Source organism: Lynx canadensis, chromosome A2 (genome assembly GCF_007474595.2).
Source record: "Lynx canadensis isolate LIC74 chromosome A2, mLynCan4.pri.v2, whole genome shotgun sequence".
Classification (NCBI taxonomy): domain Eukaryota; kingdom Metazoa; phylum Chordata; class Mammalia; order Carnivora; family Felidae; genus Lynx; species Lynx canadensis.
The window spans coordinates 16,525,490-16,545,562 of NC_044304.2; the positions used below are offsets into that span (position 1 = coordinate 16,525,490).

General features: G+C 49.9%; 1 protein-coding gene across 6 annotated transcripts in view; it reads right to left on the reverse strand.

Annotated features, from left to right (window-relative positions):
• KIF9 (kinesin family member 9) overlaps nt 1-20,073 on the reverse strand; it is a 57,122-nt gene that overhangs the window by 16,549 nt on the left and 20,500 nt on the right. For 5 of the 6 annotated variants that reach the window (XM_030306343.1, XM_030306334.1, XM_030306327.1 and 2 more), the window contains 8 exons: nt 17,479-17,556; nt 9,885-9,953; nt 9,076-9,180; nt 7,860-7,915; nt 6,764-6,854; nt 6,174-6,307; nt 4,657-4,848; nt 2,433-2,647 (listed from right to left, as the gene is read on the reverse strand). In XM_030306343.1, the coding sequence (XP_030162203.1) occupies nt 2,433-2,647; nt 4,657-4,848; nt 6,174-6,307; nt 6,764-6,854; nt 7,860-7,915; nt 9,076-9,180; nt 9,885-9,953; nt 17,479-17,556 (940 nt within the window). The remainder of the gene's footprint in view (nt 1-2,432; nt 2,648-4,656; nt 4,849-6,173; nt 6,308-6,763; nt 6,855-7,859; nt 7,916-9,075; nt 9,181-9,884; nt 9,954-17,478; nt 17,557-20,073) is intronic. The other variant, XM_030306361.1, reaches the window with a different exon arrangement.

Consider the following 20,073-nt stretch of genomic DNA (forward strand, 5'->3'; position numbering starts at 1 on the left):
GATTCTGTGTCTCCCTCTCTCTCTGCCCCTCCCCCGTTCATGCTCTGTCTCTCTCTGTCCCAAAAATAAAATAAACGTTGAAAAAAAAATTTAAAAAAAAATGATTTTTCATTTTTCTTTCACAAAACACTAATCAACATGCCAAATTTGCTGACCTTCTGGGCCAATAAGTGGCTATCAATCAAAATGAATCAAAAAATGAATTCAGTTGATCTATTTCCTCAAGATAAAAGTATTTTATTTGGTATTTTAACAACCAATGGGAAAATAAGTGATGTTGGGGGTAAGAGCAAAAATGTTTTCTTTGGTACTGATAGATAAAATTTATTTATTTATTTATTTATTTATTTATTTATTTATTTATTTATTTATAAGTTTATTTATTTTGAGAGAGAGTTCAGGACCATGAGGGGGAGCAGAGAAAGAGTGAGAGAGAGAGAATTCTAAACAGACTCTGTGCCATCAGTGCAGAGCCGGATGCAGGGCTCAAACCCACGAACCATGAGATCATGACCGGAGCCAAAATCCACAGTTGGATGCTTAAACCAACTGAGCCACCCAGGTGCCCCTGACAGATAAAATTTTAAGTATTTTATTTTACTATTTTTTTAATCAATTGAATGTAATTTTTTTAATGTTTATTGATTTTGGGAGAAAGGGTGCGTGCATGAGCGGGGGAGGGACAGAGAGAGAGAGAGATGGTGAGAGAATCCTAAGTGGGCTCCATGCCTAGTGCAGAGCCCAACTTAGGGCTCAATGTCACGACTGTTAGGTTATGACCTGAGCTGAAATCGAGAGTTGGATGCTTGACTGAGCCACCCAAGGTGCCCCTAATTTAAAATATTTTATTTTTATTTTTATAATGTTTATTTATTTTTGAGAGACAGAGAGAGACAGCATGAGCAGGGGAGGGGCAGAAAGAGAGGTAGACATAGAACATGAAGCAGGCTCCAGGCTCTGAGCTGTCAGCACAGAGCACGACGCGGGGCTTGAACTCACGAGCCATGAGATCATGACCTGAGCCGAAGCTGGATGCCCAATTGACTGAGCCACCCAGGTGCCCCTAAAATATGTTAAAATACTGTTTATTTATTCTTCATCTCATCCTTTAAAAACATCTGTTTTCAGGTATATTTAGGCATAGATGATATGTCAGCACAGCATGAGTATATATTATTTAAGGTATGTAAATATGTAATAAGAAATTATATATTCAAAGAAGGTGTGGGCAGAAGAGACAAAGAAGTACTTGGCTCTGGGGGCGCCTGGAGCTTCTGGGTGGGGGCATGAGAGCCACCGTCACCAGCCCTTCCCTGTCCCCAGATCCTTGGAGGCTTTGCCCTCTGGAATAGTGTGTGACAGTTGCTCTGTAGGGTGTGAGCAGAGTGGCCTCAAGAATTTGGAGGTGCCCTCTGAGAAGTAAATGAGCAAGGTACGTGTCTCGCTGTGACATGATCCACCTGGCCTGCAGAAATAAAACAGATGACATCTAGAGATGTCCCCACTGATAACCACCTAGAAAAAGGTTGTGATTTAGCAAGATAAAGCCCAGTAACCTCTGGTGTGCCCTGCTGAAAGGACAATGGGACCAAGCCAGGAATGTGAACAAAGATGTGGTTTCTGAACCTCTGGCCTCAGAGTCAGGATGGTTACTCATTAAAATGCAGGTTCTGAGCCTTGCTCCAGATCCCCTGAGTTAGAACCAGCAGTCTGGGCCTGGGAACCTGTGTTTGACTAGCCCTCCCAGAGGAGTTCTCTGAATACTCAAGCTTGAGGGTCCCTGGCCCACAGTGCAGGTGTGGGCAGTGTCTGCCACTGTGACAAGGGCACCAGGTCAGGGTAACCAGGTGAGCACCCTCCTCACAGTAAGGTCCCTGCTTTCTGAGCCTGAGGGCCCCCCATACCACCTGGCTTAGGGGATGAGATTTTGCCAGGCCAGCATTGGGTGTTGAGGGTTTGGCATAAGGAATGGTCCTAGTGACAATGAATCCCCAGGCTCTCTGGTATCCATATTCTCTTTCCTTCCTCAGTTTCCTGTGTCTTGATCAGCACCCTCATGTCAGTCAGACTACCCTGGGTAGTAAGGAGACCACACCAGGATCTTGGGGCCTTGTGGGGGACACCAGCTGCCCATCTTCCTGGGGAAGCCTCTATAAGCCCACGGCCTGCTTCTCCACTGGGAGAAGCACCTAGGTCTGAGATAACAAAATAATGAGGGGCCCACAGGCAGAAGCTGACTGACAGGGAAGGACCCTGTGATTCCCAGGGCTGACTAGAGCCACGTGATGACCCAGGGGTGAAGACTGCACCCCAACATGCCCTGCGGCCCCCTCCCATCTGAGTCCTCCAGTACCCAGGGCTGCCCCATTTAACGCAGGATATTCAGCTCCCACAGCCGCCCCCCCACCCCACTATCTTCCCATCATATTTACCTTGTTTCTCCCGGAGTGACTTCTGGAAATTTAGTGCCTCCTTGGTCACGTCCATCTCCCGTTTGATGGCATTGATGCGCTGTGTGGTCTCGCTGGCCCTTTTCCTCCGCTCGTTCAAGATGGATTTGTTCTCTTTGAAGATGCGGTTGATCTCACTGCCTCGCTCGTTCTTAAAGTCCTCGAAGGCCACAGGTTTGGGGGGTGGGGTACTGGGCCTGAAGACAGAGGGGGAGGGGAAGGAGAAAGTGGGGCAGGGTCTTAGAGCCTAGAGGCACTTGGCCTCTCTTCGCCGGGGCTTCTGTGGGTAGAAGGCCGAAACTCCCAGGCACCACCTATCCTGCACTGGAGCTACCCTGTGTGGGAACCGCTCACCAGTGTCTGTCTCACTCAGCAAGCAAGGACACATGACCATTGCAGAAAGTGAGGACAGCAAGGAAAAGTGTAAAAAACAGAAAACAAAGCAAAAAACCACTCACTGCCTATTAGCAATTACACTTTGGTGTCTCTACTTCAGGGATCTCTTCGATAATTTTTTTAATGTTTGAGGAGCACTTGGGTGGCTCAGTCGGTTGAGCATCTGACTCTTGATTTCGGCTCAGGTCATGATCCCAGGCTCGTGGGATCAAGCCCCATCTCGGGCTCCGTGCTGAGCATGGAGCCTGCTTGGGATTCTCTCTCACCCTCTGCTCCTCTCCCCCGCTCACACATGTTCTCTCCCTCTCTCTCTAAAATAAAAATAAATAAATAATTAAAGTTTTTTTAATGTTTGAGGTCACACAGTAGATGTAATTTTACATCTTACGTCATTCACAGAACCATTCTTTCGTGTTATAAGGAGCCCCGAGAACTCTGGTTAACAAGATATAATTTGAAGTGCTGGGGCAGGGAGAAGCAGATCGTCTGCAACTTCCTATGAAATGCATCGAAAAAATAAGAGGGATTGGGGTGACTGGGTGGCTCAGTGAGTTAGGCGTCCGACTTCAGCTCAAGTCATGATCTCGTGGTCCATGAGTTTGAGCGCTACGTCAGGTTCTGTGCTGACAGCTCAGAGACAGGAGCCTGCTTCGGATTCTGTGTCTCCCTCTCTCTCTGCCCCTCCCTTGCTCACGCTCTGTCTCTCTCACTCTCAAAAATGCATAAATGTTAAAAAAATTTTTTTTTTAAATAAGAGGGATGGAGAGAAAGATGGATGTGTGATGAAATAGGTATAGTAATATGTTAAATGTAGACTCAAGACAGTATTCACTGTCCAGTACTTCCAACTTCTGAGTGCTTAGAACTGTTCACCTGCTGGGGAAAAAATTCTTCATGCACATCCTTGTACATCCCAAGGGCAGAGATAATAACTCATTTAGTGCCTTTGCCATCACATTAGCTCCTGAAGGTATTTCACAAAAAACTGTTGTCACCTTTTTAAATTGATGCAATGAACATCTGTTTGCACAAATCTTTGTACACATCTCTAAGTATTTCCTCAGGACGGATTACTGAACACTCAATGACTGACTCACCAGGGAGAGAAACTGTGTAGCCAGAGGAAGAGGTCTCATACCTTGAGAATTTGTTGCCTTTTTTTTTTCTTTGTCTTTAAGTAGGCTTCAAACCCAGCATGGAGCCCAACATGGGGCTTGAACTCATGACCCTGAGATCAAGACCTGAGCTGAGATCATGAGTCAGACACTGACTGAGCCACCCAAGCACCCTGAGAGGCCTTTTAAATGCATTAGTTATTTAAAAAAAAAATTTTTTTTAATGCTTATTTATTTTCTAGAGAGACAGAGCACGAGCAGGGGAGTGGTAGAGAGCAAGAGGGACAGAGCAACCGAGCGGGCTCTGCAGTGATAGCAGAGAGCCTGATGTGGGGCTCAAACTCACGAACCATGAAATCATGACTTGAGCTGAAGTCGGACGCTCAACTGACTGAGCCACCCAGGCGCCCCTAAAAATTTTTATTTAAATAATGGCTATTTGAAGGGTCTAAAATGATTCCATGTGTAACTGCATATCTTGGAGGAGTCCTGAGGCGGGACCATTTTGCATGTGTATAAGCCATCATGTTACTTCTTTTTTTTTTTTTTTTTGGTTACTTCTTTTTGGATTGTACTCCTAGTCTTTGCCTGTTATCCCCTGTTGTATCTCATGTATCTACAGGCACTATTCACATGTTGAGGATCACATTCTGGTTTTGAAAGATCTGGAGCAGGAACTACCATTAGAGGGTCACCTGGGTGGGCGTAATTCCTCCTTTGGGGAGTCTGAAGGAAGGGGCTCAATGCTGGAGGTCTCCCGTTCCCGTATAGTCATGTCTTTGACATCCCCCTCCTTGGAGGATGGGGTCAGCTGGGTCTTGGACGTAGAGACATCCAACTCCTTGCCACTCACAGGGCTGCTGGCACCTTCCTTTCTTGCTGAGGAGCTAGAAGGAGAAGGCAGGGAGACCCCAGGCTTAGTCATGGGCAGTAAGGTGTCTCTGGTGCTGAGGAGAGTGACCTTTCCAAACCCTCTTATATCAGAAGCCCCATCCCACTCAGTCTTATTTAGATCATACATGTGGGCCCAAACGCAAAGAGTAAGACCCTATGGATAGGAAGAGGAGAGCATTCTTCCCCTCCTCATCAGAATAAGCAGCCCTCCCTTCAGCAGCCTCAGCAGGAGACACCTGGGAAAATGGCAGTCTCCAGGTCTGGAAGCAGGTGCACCTGTGGGGTGGGCCACAGGCTCCTGGGAATATCCTGGCCATTGAGGCACTTATCACACAGGCACCCCTGGGAAGGAGTGGCAGAGCCCCCATCCAGGTTAGGTCTGGGGACCGAAGGTAAAGCAAGACATGTCTGCCCTGATACCTTGACCAGCCCATGAGTTCTGCATTCTCCCACCTACATGGGTGCCCACACCAGCTCCCAGGAAGGTAGCTGCCCTCCCCCTCCGAGTGACGGTGCCCAGGGTCCTCCTTCTCAGAGAAGCACGTCTGAGCAGGCCTGAATCATCAGGAGGATGCGAGAGGCCTCAGCAACCCCCGCTACCTGACTCCTGTCCTGCATGTGATGGTTTTGCACAATCAGCTTTGGACTGTGTCCTTTACCAAGTGATAGTAACAACAACAACACATTCCCACTGTGTACTTTCTAGGTACGGGGACTGCATTCACCCACATCTTCACAACCCCCGTGATTTTGATGCTACCATTATGAGTCCCAACTTAGGGACCAGAAAATGGAAGCACAGAGAGGCTGTCATACCTCACACAAGGGTGAAAGGCGCTTCCTAGAGCCTATGCTCTTTGTCCACTGCTACCAGCATCTCCCAGGGAGAGTGTCTCATTAAGTGAGCCTTGCATACACAAATGATCCTTGCCTGAAAGGTGAACTGTGGTCTTTAGGTGACATGAGCACCAGGCAGCTGGGTCACAGGTGGTTTCTGCGTGCAGTACTAGAGTGGGGAGTGCTAGCCTGGCCTCTGTCTTCTACTCTACCACTCATCAGTGGTGTGGCCTTGGACCACACCCCTGGGCCTTGGTTTCCACATCAGTAAAATGGAGACATTAATGCCCACCTCATGGGGTCGCTGTGTGGACAAGAGGTAACCAGCCCAACCTGAGTCCAGCGGATACTGCTAGTACTGGCAGTAATGGGAGCAACTGTGACCAGCCAGTAGCTAAGACACTAGCTTAGCTACTCTCTTCTTTCACCAGCCAAGGAGGGCCAGGTGTTGAGCAGGTAGAGCAGCAGGAAGGTTACTCACCTGAGCTGCTCTTTGAATGTCTTCTTGGACTTGGATTTCTTCCCAGGTTTGGCAGAGAAAGGGGTGACCCCGAGTCCGAAGCCTTGTCCATCAGGCTCACCTACTAGGTGGCCATCAACGTCCACAAGCCCTGCCTGGAAGAGGCCAGCCACAGGGCAAGGAGTTAGTTGAAGGGTTCTGGCCTGTGGGGGACCCAAGTGCATGCGTGCTCTGGTGGGCACGTTGACCCCACACACCAAGATAGCTGTCGCCAGTGCCGCTGACTTCAAGCTGCCCCCAACAGCACTATCTCTGGCCATTCTACCAAATGTCCACTTTCCACATCAACACCACACCATACCAAGAATCTCGAGTCCTGTTGCCAACGTGACTCCAGGAACTGGTCTTGTCTGTGGTCATGTCTCTAATTTTGGAGACCATTTTGAATTCCTGTATGGCAGACTCTTGCACGGGTCACACTCATCCTGGTGTTACCTTTACCTGTTGCAACCTTAGATCTGCTTTAATGTGGAACACTTGCTGCTTCTGAAAAGGTCTGGGGATGGAAACATCTGACATGAATGCTGTCAACAAGAAGCAACCATGCATACCTTCTGGACCGCAGAAATGGCTGCAAAGTCATTCTTATCTATGAGGGTATACTTCCTGCGCAAAGCAGATTCCACTTCCTGTTCCTGTTGGCTTGAGAGAGAGAATGAAAGAACACCTGACACCTGGGGCCATGCTGAACCCTCTGGAGCAAGAACCAAGTACTGGAGGTAGAACTCATGTGGGTGTGGCCCCCCTCTGATGGAACCACACCCTCCTCATGAACCAGACCAGACAAAACAAGTTCATGCCACATCCCGATTTCTCAGTGCACACATCTATTGTCCAGCCTCCCAAATTTGTAATGGCCACCCTTGCTTGCCAGGAACTTCTGCTCCAAGATAACTTTAACAAGGACTGTAAGCCTGCCTCAGGACCATGCTTTCCTAGGTGCTATCTTTAAAGGCCCTTTGGGGGGTGCCTGGGTGGCTCACTTGATTAAGTGTCCGACTTCAGCTCAGGTCATGATCTCATGGTCCGTGAGTTCAAGCCTCACATCGAGCTCTGTGTGACAGCTCAGAGTCTGGAGCCTGTTTCGGATTCTGTGTCTCTGTCTCTTGCTGCCCCTCCACCACTCAAGCTCCCTCTCTCTCTCTCTCAAAAATAAATAAACATTTAAAAATTATTTAAAAAGGGCCCTTTGGAATCGCGTGACCCACTTCTGTGATCCACCCAGCATAAGCCACTCAGTTTACAGGTATGCCTGCACCCATATAAACCACAAATGCCTCTTGAGGTGGGGGTGGGGAGCAGGGAGCATTCACGATGCCCTGCTCTGGCCATGCTCAGGGCACTCAGGGCCGGCACTCCTTAAGGACCTCCTGTTGAGTTAATGAACTCAAGAAACATCTACCAGGGACTACCAGGGACTCCTCTCTGTGTTGTCCTTAAATGGATGTCTGTCCTCCCTGCTTCCCCCAGGGGAAGGGAAGGGCTGGAGGATTTGAGAGCTCAGGGGCCTGGGCACACCCCAAGAACTCTGATCTGGCTCTTCACCCACGAGAGACAAGGCAGTGCACTTAGAGGCCATGCCCTGACCACGGGAAATGAAAATGGCAGCCTGATGTAGGAATCCAGTGGGTGGGGAGGGTCCCTTACCTCAGAACCACCCGGAACTGGTTGAACACCTCCTGGATCTGTCTGAGGTTGATTATCTGGAGGGAAGAGAGCAAGGCAGAGGTTAGGCCTCTGGCAGCACAGCACAGGGTGTGTCTCTGTTCACAGAGAAACCAGGACTCCTTGACTAACCCTTTGATCCTCTGTCTTGAGAATGGCATATCTGTTCTCCTCAAGAACAAAGAAACAATTGGTTAATAGTTTTCAAGCTAAGTATTTATTGAGGCTATAAAAATGACCTTTTCTAAAGGAAGATCTCTGTAAAATTAGAATGTCTCTGGTACTTGAAAATACTAAGAAAAAACATTTTAATAAAATGTATTGTCCTCAGCTCTCTCCTGTTGCTGAAAGGTTCTGTTATGAACTTTTGTGTGGTTACAGACACATATACATCTATGGCTGGGGGAAGGCTATTGGCTTCCCTCTTGGCCCTAGGGACCACAAGCATTACCCCTGAGGGTCAGTCTAGGACTAGCACTGTTACAATGCCAGAAGGGCCTGCCCCTCCATCGTCTGAGGCCTGCCAGTTATAGCTGCCACAGTGACAGGCTAGGGATGGGGAGGCGTCTGTCACGTAGCTCCCTGATGAAGGGTTTGCTGGCCTGCACTGTGAAAAAAGAATGCAACCTTCCTCCTGAGGGCCCTTCCCCATGTGGCTGCCGTCTCTTCCTCCTTGGCCTACTCCAACTCGGGCCCTGGGTGTCTGCCTTGTAAACCAGCATGACCATCATCCTTGAATGGCCTCACCCCACCTGGCACAGCCAAGCACCTGAGCTCCTACAGCTCAGTTAATTCCAGCTTGCTTTCCCTCCTCACTGTACAAGTGTGGCCACCAAAGTCCACGAGGTTAAGCATTTTGCTGACATCACTCAGCAAGGGGGCAGCTGAGCTGGGACGTGATTCAGGGCAGCCTGGCTCCAGGGCCTGCACTTGTGATGGGCCACCCCCTGTGTGGTCAGGGCCGGTCAAGGCTTCTGGCCACTCTGTGGGGCACACCCATACTTGTAACCCTAAACATGGATGCTGAGGCTTCAGTGGGCTGCAGGGCCCAAGGCCAGCGGTCCAGCACCACCCACCCGACACCCACTGCACCCACTCAGTGTAAGGTTCTAAGGCCAGCACAGCACAAGTGGGGGTATGCCCAGGATAGGGAGACCCAGGCCACTGGGCATGGTGTTCCCAAGGAGATGCTCCTTACATCAATCTCGTCCAGTGTCCCCTCCAGGTACCTCCGCACCTGGGAGTTGATCTCAGCAATCTGGATTTCGTCCATGGGATCGTAGTTCACAAGGGTGCGGTTGGCCTTGGAGGAGGATGAAGAACATGTCAACGAGCTCCAAATACCTGAGCCCGACAGGGGCAGGAGGGGTCATTCTGGGAATCAAGGTAGAGAGGTTTGGGCACAGGTCCTGGCCAGGTGCTCGGGTCACAGAGGGACAACTGGGTCTTGGAGGGAAGGAAAGCCACCTGTCATGAGCTTGCCACTCCAAGCAAAGGGCTCTGCTGGCTGAGTCTCAGGAGACTCTAGGATGACAGCCATGGGCGGGAGGTGGCTGCCTCTGCCTTGAGACACCTCCCCCCCCACCCATGAGCAGGCCCAGGCAAGCCACCAGAGGTCTCCTGTCCCCACCCTCTGCCCTCAGGGCTCTATGCTGCTGCCCCTCCCCCACTGCCCAGTAAGCCCCACCTCCTCTGACCTTGACCATCATGCTATCTATCCCTGCCCTACCTGCCTGGCACCTGGCCCCCTGCCCCTCATCTTCCTGCCAACTGTCTGCCTCTGCTCCCTGATATCTGACACCCCTGCCCACATCCTCCTGCTCTTCCAATTCCCCTGCCCACCAGGCATCCCTGGCTCCTTAGCCCCTCTGACCCCAAAGTCTCCCTGCCTACTTGGCCCTCCTGGGGCCTGTCCACCCAGTCCCTCTGCCCACCTGGTACTGTGACCGCAGTCCCTCCAGCACTCCGGCCAGCCCCTCACCCAGCCACCTGCCTCCAGCCCCTTACCAGGCTGTCGTGGATGGCCAGCTCCTGCTTGAGCAGTGCCAGCTCCTTCTCCAGGTTCTTGACCATTCGCTGCCAGGGAAACACAGTTTGGGATGGGGCAGGGAGGACAGTCAGAGAGGCCACTCTGCCTCTTCCACATCAAGCCCACAGTTCCCCAACCTGTGGCCGGACATCCTGGCCCCTCCTGGTAATCCATGGAGTGTGATCTCAGCATCTGGACAATTCCTTCCCCGCCAGTGACTCTTCCCCAACTGGGGTGAGTTTAGGGCCTTTGGGGGCCTCACAAGTCCTCTGGCCTCTGCTTCTTTCAGCAGACAGAGGAGATTTAACAGAGTGAGCACAGGCACCCACAGGGCAACCTCACACCTCAACTTCCAGGAACTTTGGGTTATTTCCAGTCTACCAGGGTGAAGGCCTTCTCATTGCAGCCCGCTGCCTCCAGGAGGCTCTCCACGCAGTCGTACCTTTTACCCTCATCCTTCCCAACCACTGCACAAACATGTCACATTCCCTGCTGATAAGCATGTATGTCACCTCCAAAGTTTTGCTGTTACAAACAAGGCTGCACGACATTTTTGTATTTACATCTTTGTGTCTTTACAGGTTTCTGTAGGATAACACAGGCTCTTTGTGATCTGCCCCCATTAACTCTTCCCTACTGTTCTCCTCCAAGCTCATTCCACTCCTACCAAATTGGCACACTCCCGCCTCTACACTGCCTGTCCCCGCTGCCCAGGACACTCTTCCCCCAGGTGTTGCCCTGGCACACCCCCACACCTCCTTCAAGTCTTTGTTCAAAAGCTCCTAAATTAGGCACATTTCAATCACTCGATGTAAAACTGCAGTTTTACACACTCCCCACTCCCACACCACTCTTTTTTCAAATCTTGCTCTAAATTTTTTTATAGCACCTATCACCAACACACCCTAGAGCAGTGCTGTTTGACAGTACTTCCTGTAATGATGGAAATGTTCTATATCTGTGCCCTGAGTTACACGTAGCTACTGAACCCTGGAAATGTCATTAGGGTGACCAAGGAAGTGAACTTTTAATTTTATGTAACTAATTTAAATAACCCCAAGCGAGTAGCAGCTACTATACTGGATGGTGGAGCTCTAGAACTTACCTATTTCTTTTTTTTTTAAATATTTTTATTTTTTAATTTTTATTTATTTATTTATTTATTTATTTATTTATTTATTTACGTTTATTTTTTTTTTTTTTTAATTTTTTTTTTAATGTTTATTTATTTTTGGGACAGAGAGAGACAGAGCATGAACGGGCGAGGGGCAGAGAGAGAGGGAGACACAGAATGGGAAACAGGCTCCAGGCTCTGAGCCATCAGCCCAGAGCCTGACGCGGGGCTCGAACTCACGGACCGCGAGATCGTGACCTGGCTGAAGTCGGACGCTTAACCGACTGCGCCACCCAGGCACCCCTGTTTATTTATTTTTGAGACAGAGAGAGACAGAGCATGAACAAGGGAGGGGCAGAGAGAGAGGGAGACACAGAATCTGAAACGGGCTCCAGGCTTTGAGCTGGCAGCACAGAGCCTGACGCGGGGCTCGAACTCATGGACCGTGAGATCATGACCTGAGCCGAAGTCGGCTGCTTAACCGACTGAGCTACCCAGGCGCCCCTTTTTAATTTGTTTTTAAATTTATTTATTTATTTTGAGAGAGAGAGAGAGCAGGGGGAGAGAGAGAAGAAGAGAGAGAATCCCAAGCAGGCTCCACACGGTCAGTGCAGAGCGCAATGTGGGGCTCCAACTCACAAACCATGAGATCATAACCTGAGCTGAAATCGAGAGTCAGATGCTCAACCAACTGAGCCACCCAGGCACCCCTTTAAACATTTTTTAAAGAAAAATTGTAGGCACGCATACCTCATTTCATTGTTCTTTGCTTTACTGAGCTTCTCAGATACTGTTTTTTATAGATTGAAGATTTGTGGCAACCCTGAATCAGGCAAGTCTATCGGCACTATTTTTCCACAACATTTGCTCACTTCCTGTCTCTGTGTTACATTTGGTAACTTCTGCAGTATTTCAAATTTTTCATTATTATTTTATTTGTTATATTATCTGTGATCAGGGATTATGAGCCACTGAAAGCTCAGACTTGGGGTGAAGTAGGCTCCATGCCCAGCATGGAGCCCGACACAGGGCTTGAATTCATGACCCTGAGATCACAAGACCTCAGCTGAGATCAAGAGTCAGACACTGAACTGACTGAGCCACCCAGGTGTCCCAGCAATAAAGTATTTTTAAATTCAGGTAGGTGCATTGTTTTTTTAGACATAATGCTATTGCACACTTAACAGACTACAGTATAGGGGTGCCTGGGTAGCTCAGTCAGTTAAGCATCCAACACTTGATTTCAACTCAGGTCATGATATCACAGTTTGTGAGATTGAGCCCTGCATCAGACTCCATGCTGACAGTTCCAGAGGCTGCATGGGATTCTCTCTCCCTGTCTCTCTTTGCCCCGCCCCAGACTACTGTATAGCATAAAAGTAACTTTTACAGGCACTGGGAAACCACAAAACTCATTTGACTTGCTTCATTGTGATATTCACTATATTATAGTGGTCTAGAACTGAACCCACAATATCTCTGGAGGTATGCCTGAATATTTGAGGTGTACAACATGATATACACATACATAGTAAAATGATTACTATAGTCAAGTTAGCTAACATATCTATCTCCTCACCTAGGGACAATTTTTTGTGTGTGGTTAAGAGCATCTGACATCTACTTTCCCAGCAAAGCTCAGATGATGGTTAGCATTTTTGAGCAATAAAGCATTTTTTAAATACAGTATACAATACGGTATTATTTTTTGAAAAATGTTTAATGTTTATTTTTGAGAGAGAGAGACAAAGCATGAGCAAGGGAGGGGCAGAGAGAGGGGGAGATACAGAATCCGAAGCAGGCTCCAGGCTCTGAGCTGTCAGCACAGAGCTCAATGTGGGGCTTGAATTCACAGAGTGCAAGATCATGACCTGAGCTGAAGTCGGACGCTCAACCGACTGAGCCACCCAGGTACCCCTACAATATGGTATTATTAACTATGGTCACCATGCTGTACTGAACTGGGGATAAGATAAGATCCCCAGAACTTATCCATCCTATAAATGAAAATTTGTGTACTTTGACCAACATTTCCCCTTTCCTCAGCCCCTACCCCCACTCTTGGTAACCACCACTCTACTCCCTGCTTCTGTGAATTTGACTTTTTAGGTTCCACATGTAAGTGAGATCTTGCAGTATTTTTCCTTCTGTATCTGGTTTATTTCACTTGGAATAATGTCTTCTAAGTTCATCAATGTTGTTGCAAATGGCAGGATCTAGATTCACTTCTTTTATTTTTTTTAAGTTTATTTATTTAAGTAATCTCTACACCGAATCTGGGGCTCAAACTCACAAATCCGAGAGTAAGAATTATATGCTCTCCCTGGGGCGCCTGGGTGGCTTAGTCAGTTGAACGTCCGACTTCAGCTCAGGTCATGATCTCACAGTTGGTGAGTTCAGGCCCCGCATCGGGCTCTGTGCTGACAGCTCAGAGCCTGGAGCCTGCTTCCGATTCTGTGTCTCTCCCTCTCTCTCTGCCCCTCCCCCACATATGCTCTGTCTCTCTCTGCCTCTCAGAAATAAAGAAAACTAATAAAAAAAATTTTTTTTTAAATAGAATTATATGCTCTCCCAACTAAGCCAGCCAGGCTCATTTATTTCTTATATTTATCATATCTCTCTCTCCCACCCCCAGTAGTCAGCTCTTTGAGGACACAGATTTGTGTTTTTTGTATATTAACACACCCCAGGTGCTTCAAAAAGTGCCTGGCACATGGTAAGCGCTCTATAGATTTTAGGTGAATGAATAAATGACATATTTCTAGAAACAGAATTGCTGAGTCATTTTACATTTGCTGGATACTGTCCTGTTGTCTTTCAAATGAGAGGCACAAGGGATTTTATGCTGAGAACCTTCTCTGTGAACAACAGGGCGTTCTTCAGTTGTCAAAAAATGGCCACTGGAGGGAGCCCCTGACAACTGGATCCTGGTACTGGTGACCAGGGCTGTGACCAGTCTGCAGCGAGAGGTGACAGAACCCTGGCATTCTGGTGTCTTTGTGGCAATTCAGGGCACAAAGCCTAAGACTCAAAGCGCATGACCAGGGTCCAAATCCCGGCTCTGCCCCTCTGGGAAGCCCCAAGAGGTTCTCCTTCAGGTAGACTTCCTATGAGGTCAACGGGAGAGGCTTGGTGGCCAAGCCCCTCCCCTCAGCTGAGGGATCTCAGTTCTAAAAAATACATCATGCCGCCGCTAGGGAAAGTCGGGCTGTTGAGGGCCTCCAGCTGGATGACTGTCCAGTGTGGCGCGGGGAGCCAGGCTTAGATCTCTGGGCCAATCAGGTGATGTGAGGAAATGGGTCATTGGCTCCCCCTGTAACCAGCCTCCATGTCACATCCCGAGACCATAGGTGCTTCTCCTCATGCCTGGCAGACTCGCCCTCCTGTACTGACTGGAAAGAAGCTGCTTGGAAACACAGGGCTGGAGCACCAGACCCCACAGAACAGGGCCTGGCAGCACCTCCTGGCTGACCAACTCCTTTTTTTTTTTTTTGTATCTCAGATGGAACACGAACCTGACCAATGCCTTTAAAGATCAGGGACATTTTCTGGATGGAACTAATGCCTTGGAAACAGCACAGACTCAAGTAAGTTCCCTGACGGTCAGGGGTTTTCATCATAAACATAATGAGGATAATTCAGCGCCTTCTGTTTAAGTAGCACACCAGGCTAGGAGCACCTCTCCGCTCGGGAAACTTCCCTGGTTGACCCCACTGCAGCCTGCAGGTATGATCTTCTCTCAGCAGAGCAGAATATCAAGTGTTTGTCTGCTGCCTGTTTACACTCAAGGCTCACAACCTTTACACCACCTCACAGAATCACAGACTGACAGAGTACGAGGGTCACCTGGAGGTCATCAGTCCAGCCTCCTAGTCCATAGGTGAAAACTCTGAGGCAATTCCACAGAAGCTACCCCATGGTCCAGAAAACAGGCATCTATACTGAAGAGGGCGCTAGAAACAACACAGGCAGACTGGCTGTGGTCTATGGAAGGCGGCAGCCCAGGTAATTTTCCATGCCTCTCTCAAGAACTCATGCTTATAAATGCTCATCATTTTTTAAGTTTACTTATCTTGAGAGAGAGAAAGAGAGAGAAAGAGAGCATGAGGGACAGAGAGAAAGGGAGAGAGAGAAAATCCCAAGCAGGTTCTGCCCTATCAGTGCAGAGCCCGATAAGCTCTTTTTAATTAAAAAAATTTTTTTAATGTTTTATTTATTTTTGAGACAGAGAGAGACAGAGCATGAGCAGGGGAAGGACAGAGAGAGAGGGAGGCATAGAATCCGAAGCAGGCTCCAGGCTCTGAGCTGTCAGCACAGAGCCTGACGCGGGGCTCGAACTCACAGACTGCGAGATCATGACCTGAGCTGAAGTCGAACACTTAACCGACTGAGCCACCCAGGTGCCCCTTAAATTTTTTTAATTAAAAAAATTTTTCATTTTTTAAGTAGGCTTCGCAGCCAGCATGGAGCCCATTGCAGGGTTTGAACTCACAGCCCTTGAGATCAAGCCCTGAGCTTAGATCAAGAGTCAGACACTTAACCGACTGAGGCACCCAGGTACCCCCCCCCCACCTTTTTAAAGAAATAAAACACTGCAGACAAATATGCAGCCCCTATGTACCTCTCTCCAAGTCCACCGCCCCCCCGACATCCCAGATGGAACCCCCAGCCTCAGGTTGGTCTTTTTGCCCCTGTGTTTTGTTGTTGTTGCTTTTTTTTAATGCACACACATGTATCGATGAACGATATTCAGCTATGCTTCACATGTGTTTAGACAGATGCTACCATTTGGCCCGCTTCAATCCGCCTGAGATTATCCAGCTGGCAGCTCGAGCCCTGGCTCTCTCCCTCCCTGACTCACTCAGCTCCTCTCTGGTGACGGGCTAGCGGTCCCGTGCCCAGCTGCTCACTAGTACAATGAGCAGCACAGGCACTGTTCTGCCTCGAGGCTCTTCACGTACATATGCGGGGAATGCCTCCAGACTGTCCACCGGGAAAGGGAACACTGCTGACCCATACAGCGAGCAGCGCGCTAGCTAACATTTACTGAGCATTCACTCCACGACAGCACTGTGGGAAGAGGTTTCTCCCCATTGTACGATTCTCCACAGTCTCTCTTAGAGAGTGGATTCTGCCACTCCCCCAATTTACTATTGAAGAAATGGTGGCTTACTAAGAATAAGTATCCTGCTGAAGCTGTACAGCTGATGGAAGGAAAGAGCAGGTTGCTGAACCCCCAATGTGGGGGCCATGGCTCTTAACTACTGTGCCAGTGGTTCTTGAGTGTGGCCCCAAAAGAGCAGCAGCAGCAGCATCTGGAAACTTATTAGAAACGTGAATCCTTAGGCCTCACCCTTTGGCCAATGGAATCAGGAACTCTGAATGGGTTCAGTGACCTGTGGTTCCAGAAGCCTGCCTAGAGGGGCTCCTGGGTGGCTCAGGCGATTAAGCGACAGGCTCCAGGTTTCTGCTCAGGTCATGATCTCACAGTTCCTGAGATGAAGCCCTGTGTGGGGCTCTGCTCTGATGGTGTGGAGCCTGCTTGGGATTCTTTCTCACCTCTCTCTCTGTCGCCCCCTCACATTCTCTCTCTCAAAACAAACAAACAAACATTAAAAAAAAAAAGAAGCCAGCCTGGGGTTCTGCTACCAGCTCGGTCTGAGAGCCACTGCTCTAACCCACCCCCCTCCTCAACCTCCAAACCATGGGTTACACAGAGCCACGGGGACCACTATTTTCCTTTAGGATTTGGAATCTGGAAGGTTTAACTACTTTGTCATGAGCTCAGGGCACGTACATGCTCCTGTCTCTGGTAACCATGATTCCACAAGCATCCTGAAGGAAAATGAGGTAAATGAGTTTTTACTTTACAAGAAGTTGCCAAGATGCTCTCGAAAGCAATTTTATAGATTATGCTCTGGCCAGGAACAGACAAAGGCTCTCGTTTCTGCACATTCTCGCCACCACTCTACATTGTGGAAACGTGCTAATTTTTGCTAGTCTGAGGGTGGACTTTCACTAAGGTTTCAACCTGCACCTCCCTGGTGGTGGTGCTGAGCACTCCTTCTGATCGGTCAGCTGTGCTTGCTGAGAGGGATCACACAGGTCGGCAGCAAAGAGGTTCCGTAGCGTTATAACCAGAGGAGTCTGAGAGATGGTCCACACTGACTGAACTCTGAAACAGCTCTAAGGAACTCTCATATAGAAGCCCAGGGTAGTCAGAGGCCCTGAAGCCTCACACATGAACTGGGTGGGGACCTGACCTAGTCCTTTCACCTGTGTGGTGGCCCCCAAGTGGGGGGGTCTCCAGGGGCTCTGAAGACTCTGGCCTGTCCCAGAGTGGAAAGGGACTGACCCGGGATCGCATTGAGGCAGGAAGGGAAGCCAGGCTTGTGTGACCCAGGCAACAAACCCACACACCTCCACGGTGAGACATCTGCCCACAAACCCCTTACTACCTCAGCATCATACTTTTCGTTGATGGCAGGCTCAGTGGTGACCAGCTTCATCCTGCTGGCAAACCGCAGTGAAGACAGCTGAAAAACAGATCAGACAGCCCTCTATGTCTTTGGCCAATTGCTTATGAATAGAGATATTTTCAAAACAGGCCAAAGGAGTCCACTAGGAAAGATGAACTTCTGCATATAAGTCTACTCCAATGTGAAGTGTGGGGTCTCCTTGGGAGTTCCACCCGAGTCCCTCTGGAGGGGCAGCCAGGCAGGGGCAATTATGGCCGCAGGCCCAGGAGGCAGCCACGTAAGTAGGCACTTGAGAAACAGCCCCGGCACTGTGCCCCACTGCACCGATGTTACACGACAGGTGGAGGCCTGTCCCTTGGCAACGAGGAACTGCCAGTGGTAGCACGGGGCGGGCCCTGAGATCCCAGCCTCACACGATGGTGGGCTGTCGCAGGGCCCCGAAACAGGGGGGGCGGGCCTGGGGGAGGGCCACCCAGAAGTGGCCCAGAAGAAGGCCCGAAAGTGCTCTTCAGTCCACCCTGTGATTAAGAAACCCTACCGCTGACCCACCCACGCGACCTCAGACAGGTTTTGTAGCTTCTCTGTAAAGTCAGGGAGACTTCATGAAGAGGTGGGTGGTGTGCTCTGGATGGAGCTGACAGGAGGCCCTCCGGAGGAGGCCCCTGTCACTAGTCAGAGCTGCTTCTGTGTGGGGTGGATTCGGACTCTCCTGCTCCAAACACAGCAGCGAGTGTGGCCACGACCCCCTCGCTGTGTTTACTCCCACACATATGTGCAGCGGCCCTGAATAAAGCAATGTGATCCACGACAGGAACACTGTCAAGGTTTTAAAGCGTTTGGAGAAGAGACTCATTAGCTTCCACACCCCAATATGCCTTCGTCCCAACCTCCTGAGGGCCCCTCCAGCAGCTCCTCTGGGCTCCGTTGGGCACCGTCCTGAGTCACAGGACGGGATGGCGGGGTACCAGCAGAATGGCTTTCTACGCGGTGACCATCTAGGGGTGGGAATGAGAGAGAGGGGCTTCCACCGTCTTGGAGGGCATTGCTCAACAAGGCAGTCAGGAGGCCCAATTTTCATATGGCTCTCTCGGGGTTCACCGTCGTGCTTTGTTATACTATGCGGTTCCTGAAGCCTTCCCCCGCTGGGGATGCTGCCTGCATGTCAGTGGGAGCTCCCTCCCCGGCCTCCCAAGCCCCAGGGTGCTCTCTCTGGAAGCTGGGATGGTCCCTGATGCAAGAAACTGGGAGGCCCTGCAGGGGCATCTTGCCCTGCAACGTGCCTGGAAAGGACCTGTTTCACCTAAGTGGATTCGCCAGATGACTGAGGCTTGCCTTAAACATCCACACCTGACAAAACGTCTATGGAGCGCTTTCCAAATCTGCCTTATTTATGATGAGTGGCCCTTCAGAGGAAGAAGGGAAGCCTCAGCCGGAATGCCCAGTTGTGTGAGCTCACCTGTGTCATTGCCTCAGCCATTAGAGCCCATATTCCTGCCTCTGGGTCTCCTAAGCTTGTCCCCTCCCAGGTCCCCTGGGTCCTGCTGCTGGGTTAATCTTCCTGAGTCACAACTCTGGCCACAGCCCTCCCTGCTCAAACCCCATGACACCCAGCAAACCAACAGAACAGCCAAGGCAGCACCCTGGCCGCCAGGACCCGAGCAGCCTCTGGAGTCTTTTCTCCCCCTTCTCCTTCCTGAACACCACCCCCACTCCCCCTGCAGCAGCCAGGTGTTCCCGGCATGGGCCACACCATCAGGCCCACAGTTGTCTCTGCCAGAAGCATCTCTGCTTTCTTTTATTTAATTTATTTGTTTTTAAAATTTTACTTATTGTGAGAGAGAGCGCGCACACGTGCGTAAGGGGCAGAGAGGGAGAGAAAGAATCCCAAGCAGGCTCTGTGCTGTCAGCACAGAGCCCGATGTGGGACTTGAACCCACAAGCCATGAGAGCCTAATCCTGAACCAAAACCAAGAGCCAGCCACGTAACGAATTGAGCCACCCAGGCAACCCGCCTCTCTGCTTTCTGTACCACCAACCCTTTAAACCCAGCCAGCTCGGTGCCCACCTTCCTCACCCCACTTTCAGGAAAAGTACCTTTTCCTCTGAAGGATTCTTTCATCCAGACCTCTCACATTACTCAGGGCCATGGCAAGGAACTCTGAGGCGCGAGGCCACGTATAAGTCACCTCTACCGAGCTGCTCCTCCCCTCACACGCACACACAGTACGTGCTCAATGCCCATCAGTTTGCACCAGCCTCATAACCACAGCCTGGAACCCTGTGGTGCTTCTAAGATTTTTCAGCGTGTAATTATGAAGAACAAGAAATCAGCTGCCCTAGATCCCAATTCACAGGAGCAGCACCGTGGGAAGCATGGTCCTTGCCCCCACAAAACCCTCTTCACATAAGACTCCCACGCTGCGCCTGCTCCCTGCCTTGCCTCTTCCTCAACACAGCCTCTGCCCCTTGGTACTTGGTATTTGGATCCCGCAACAATTTTGGTTGATTCGGTCCCCGGATCTCTTCCCTCTTGACAATATCTATGGCCCAGTACGCCAGCTTAGCCAGCCCGGA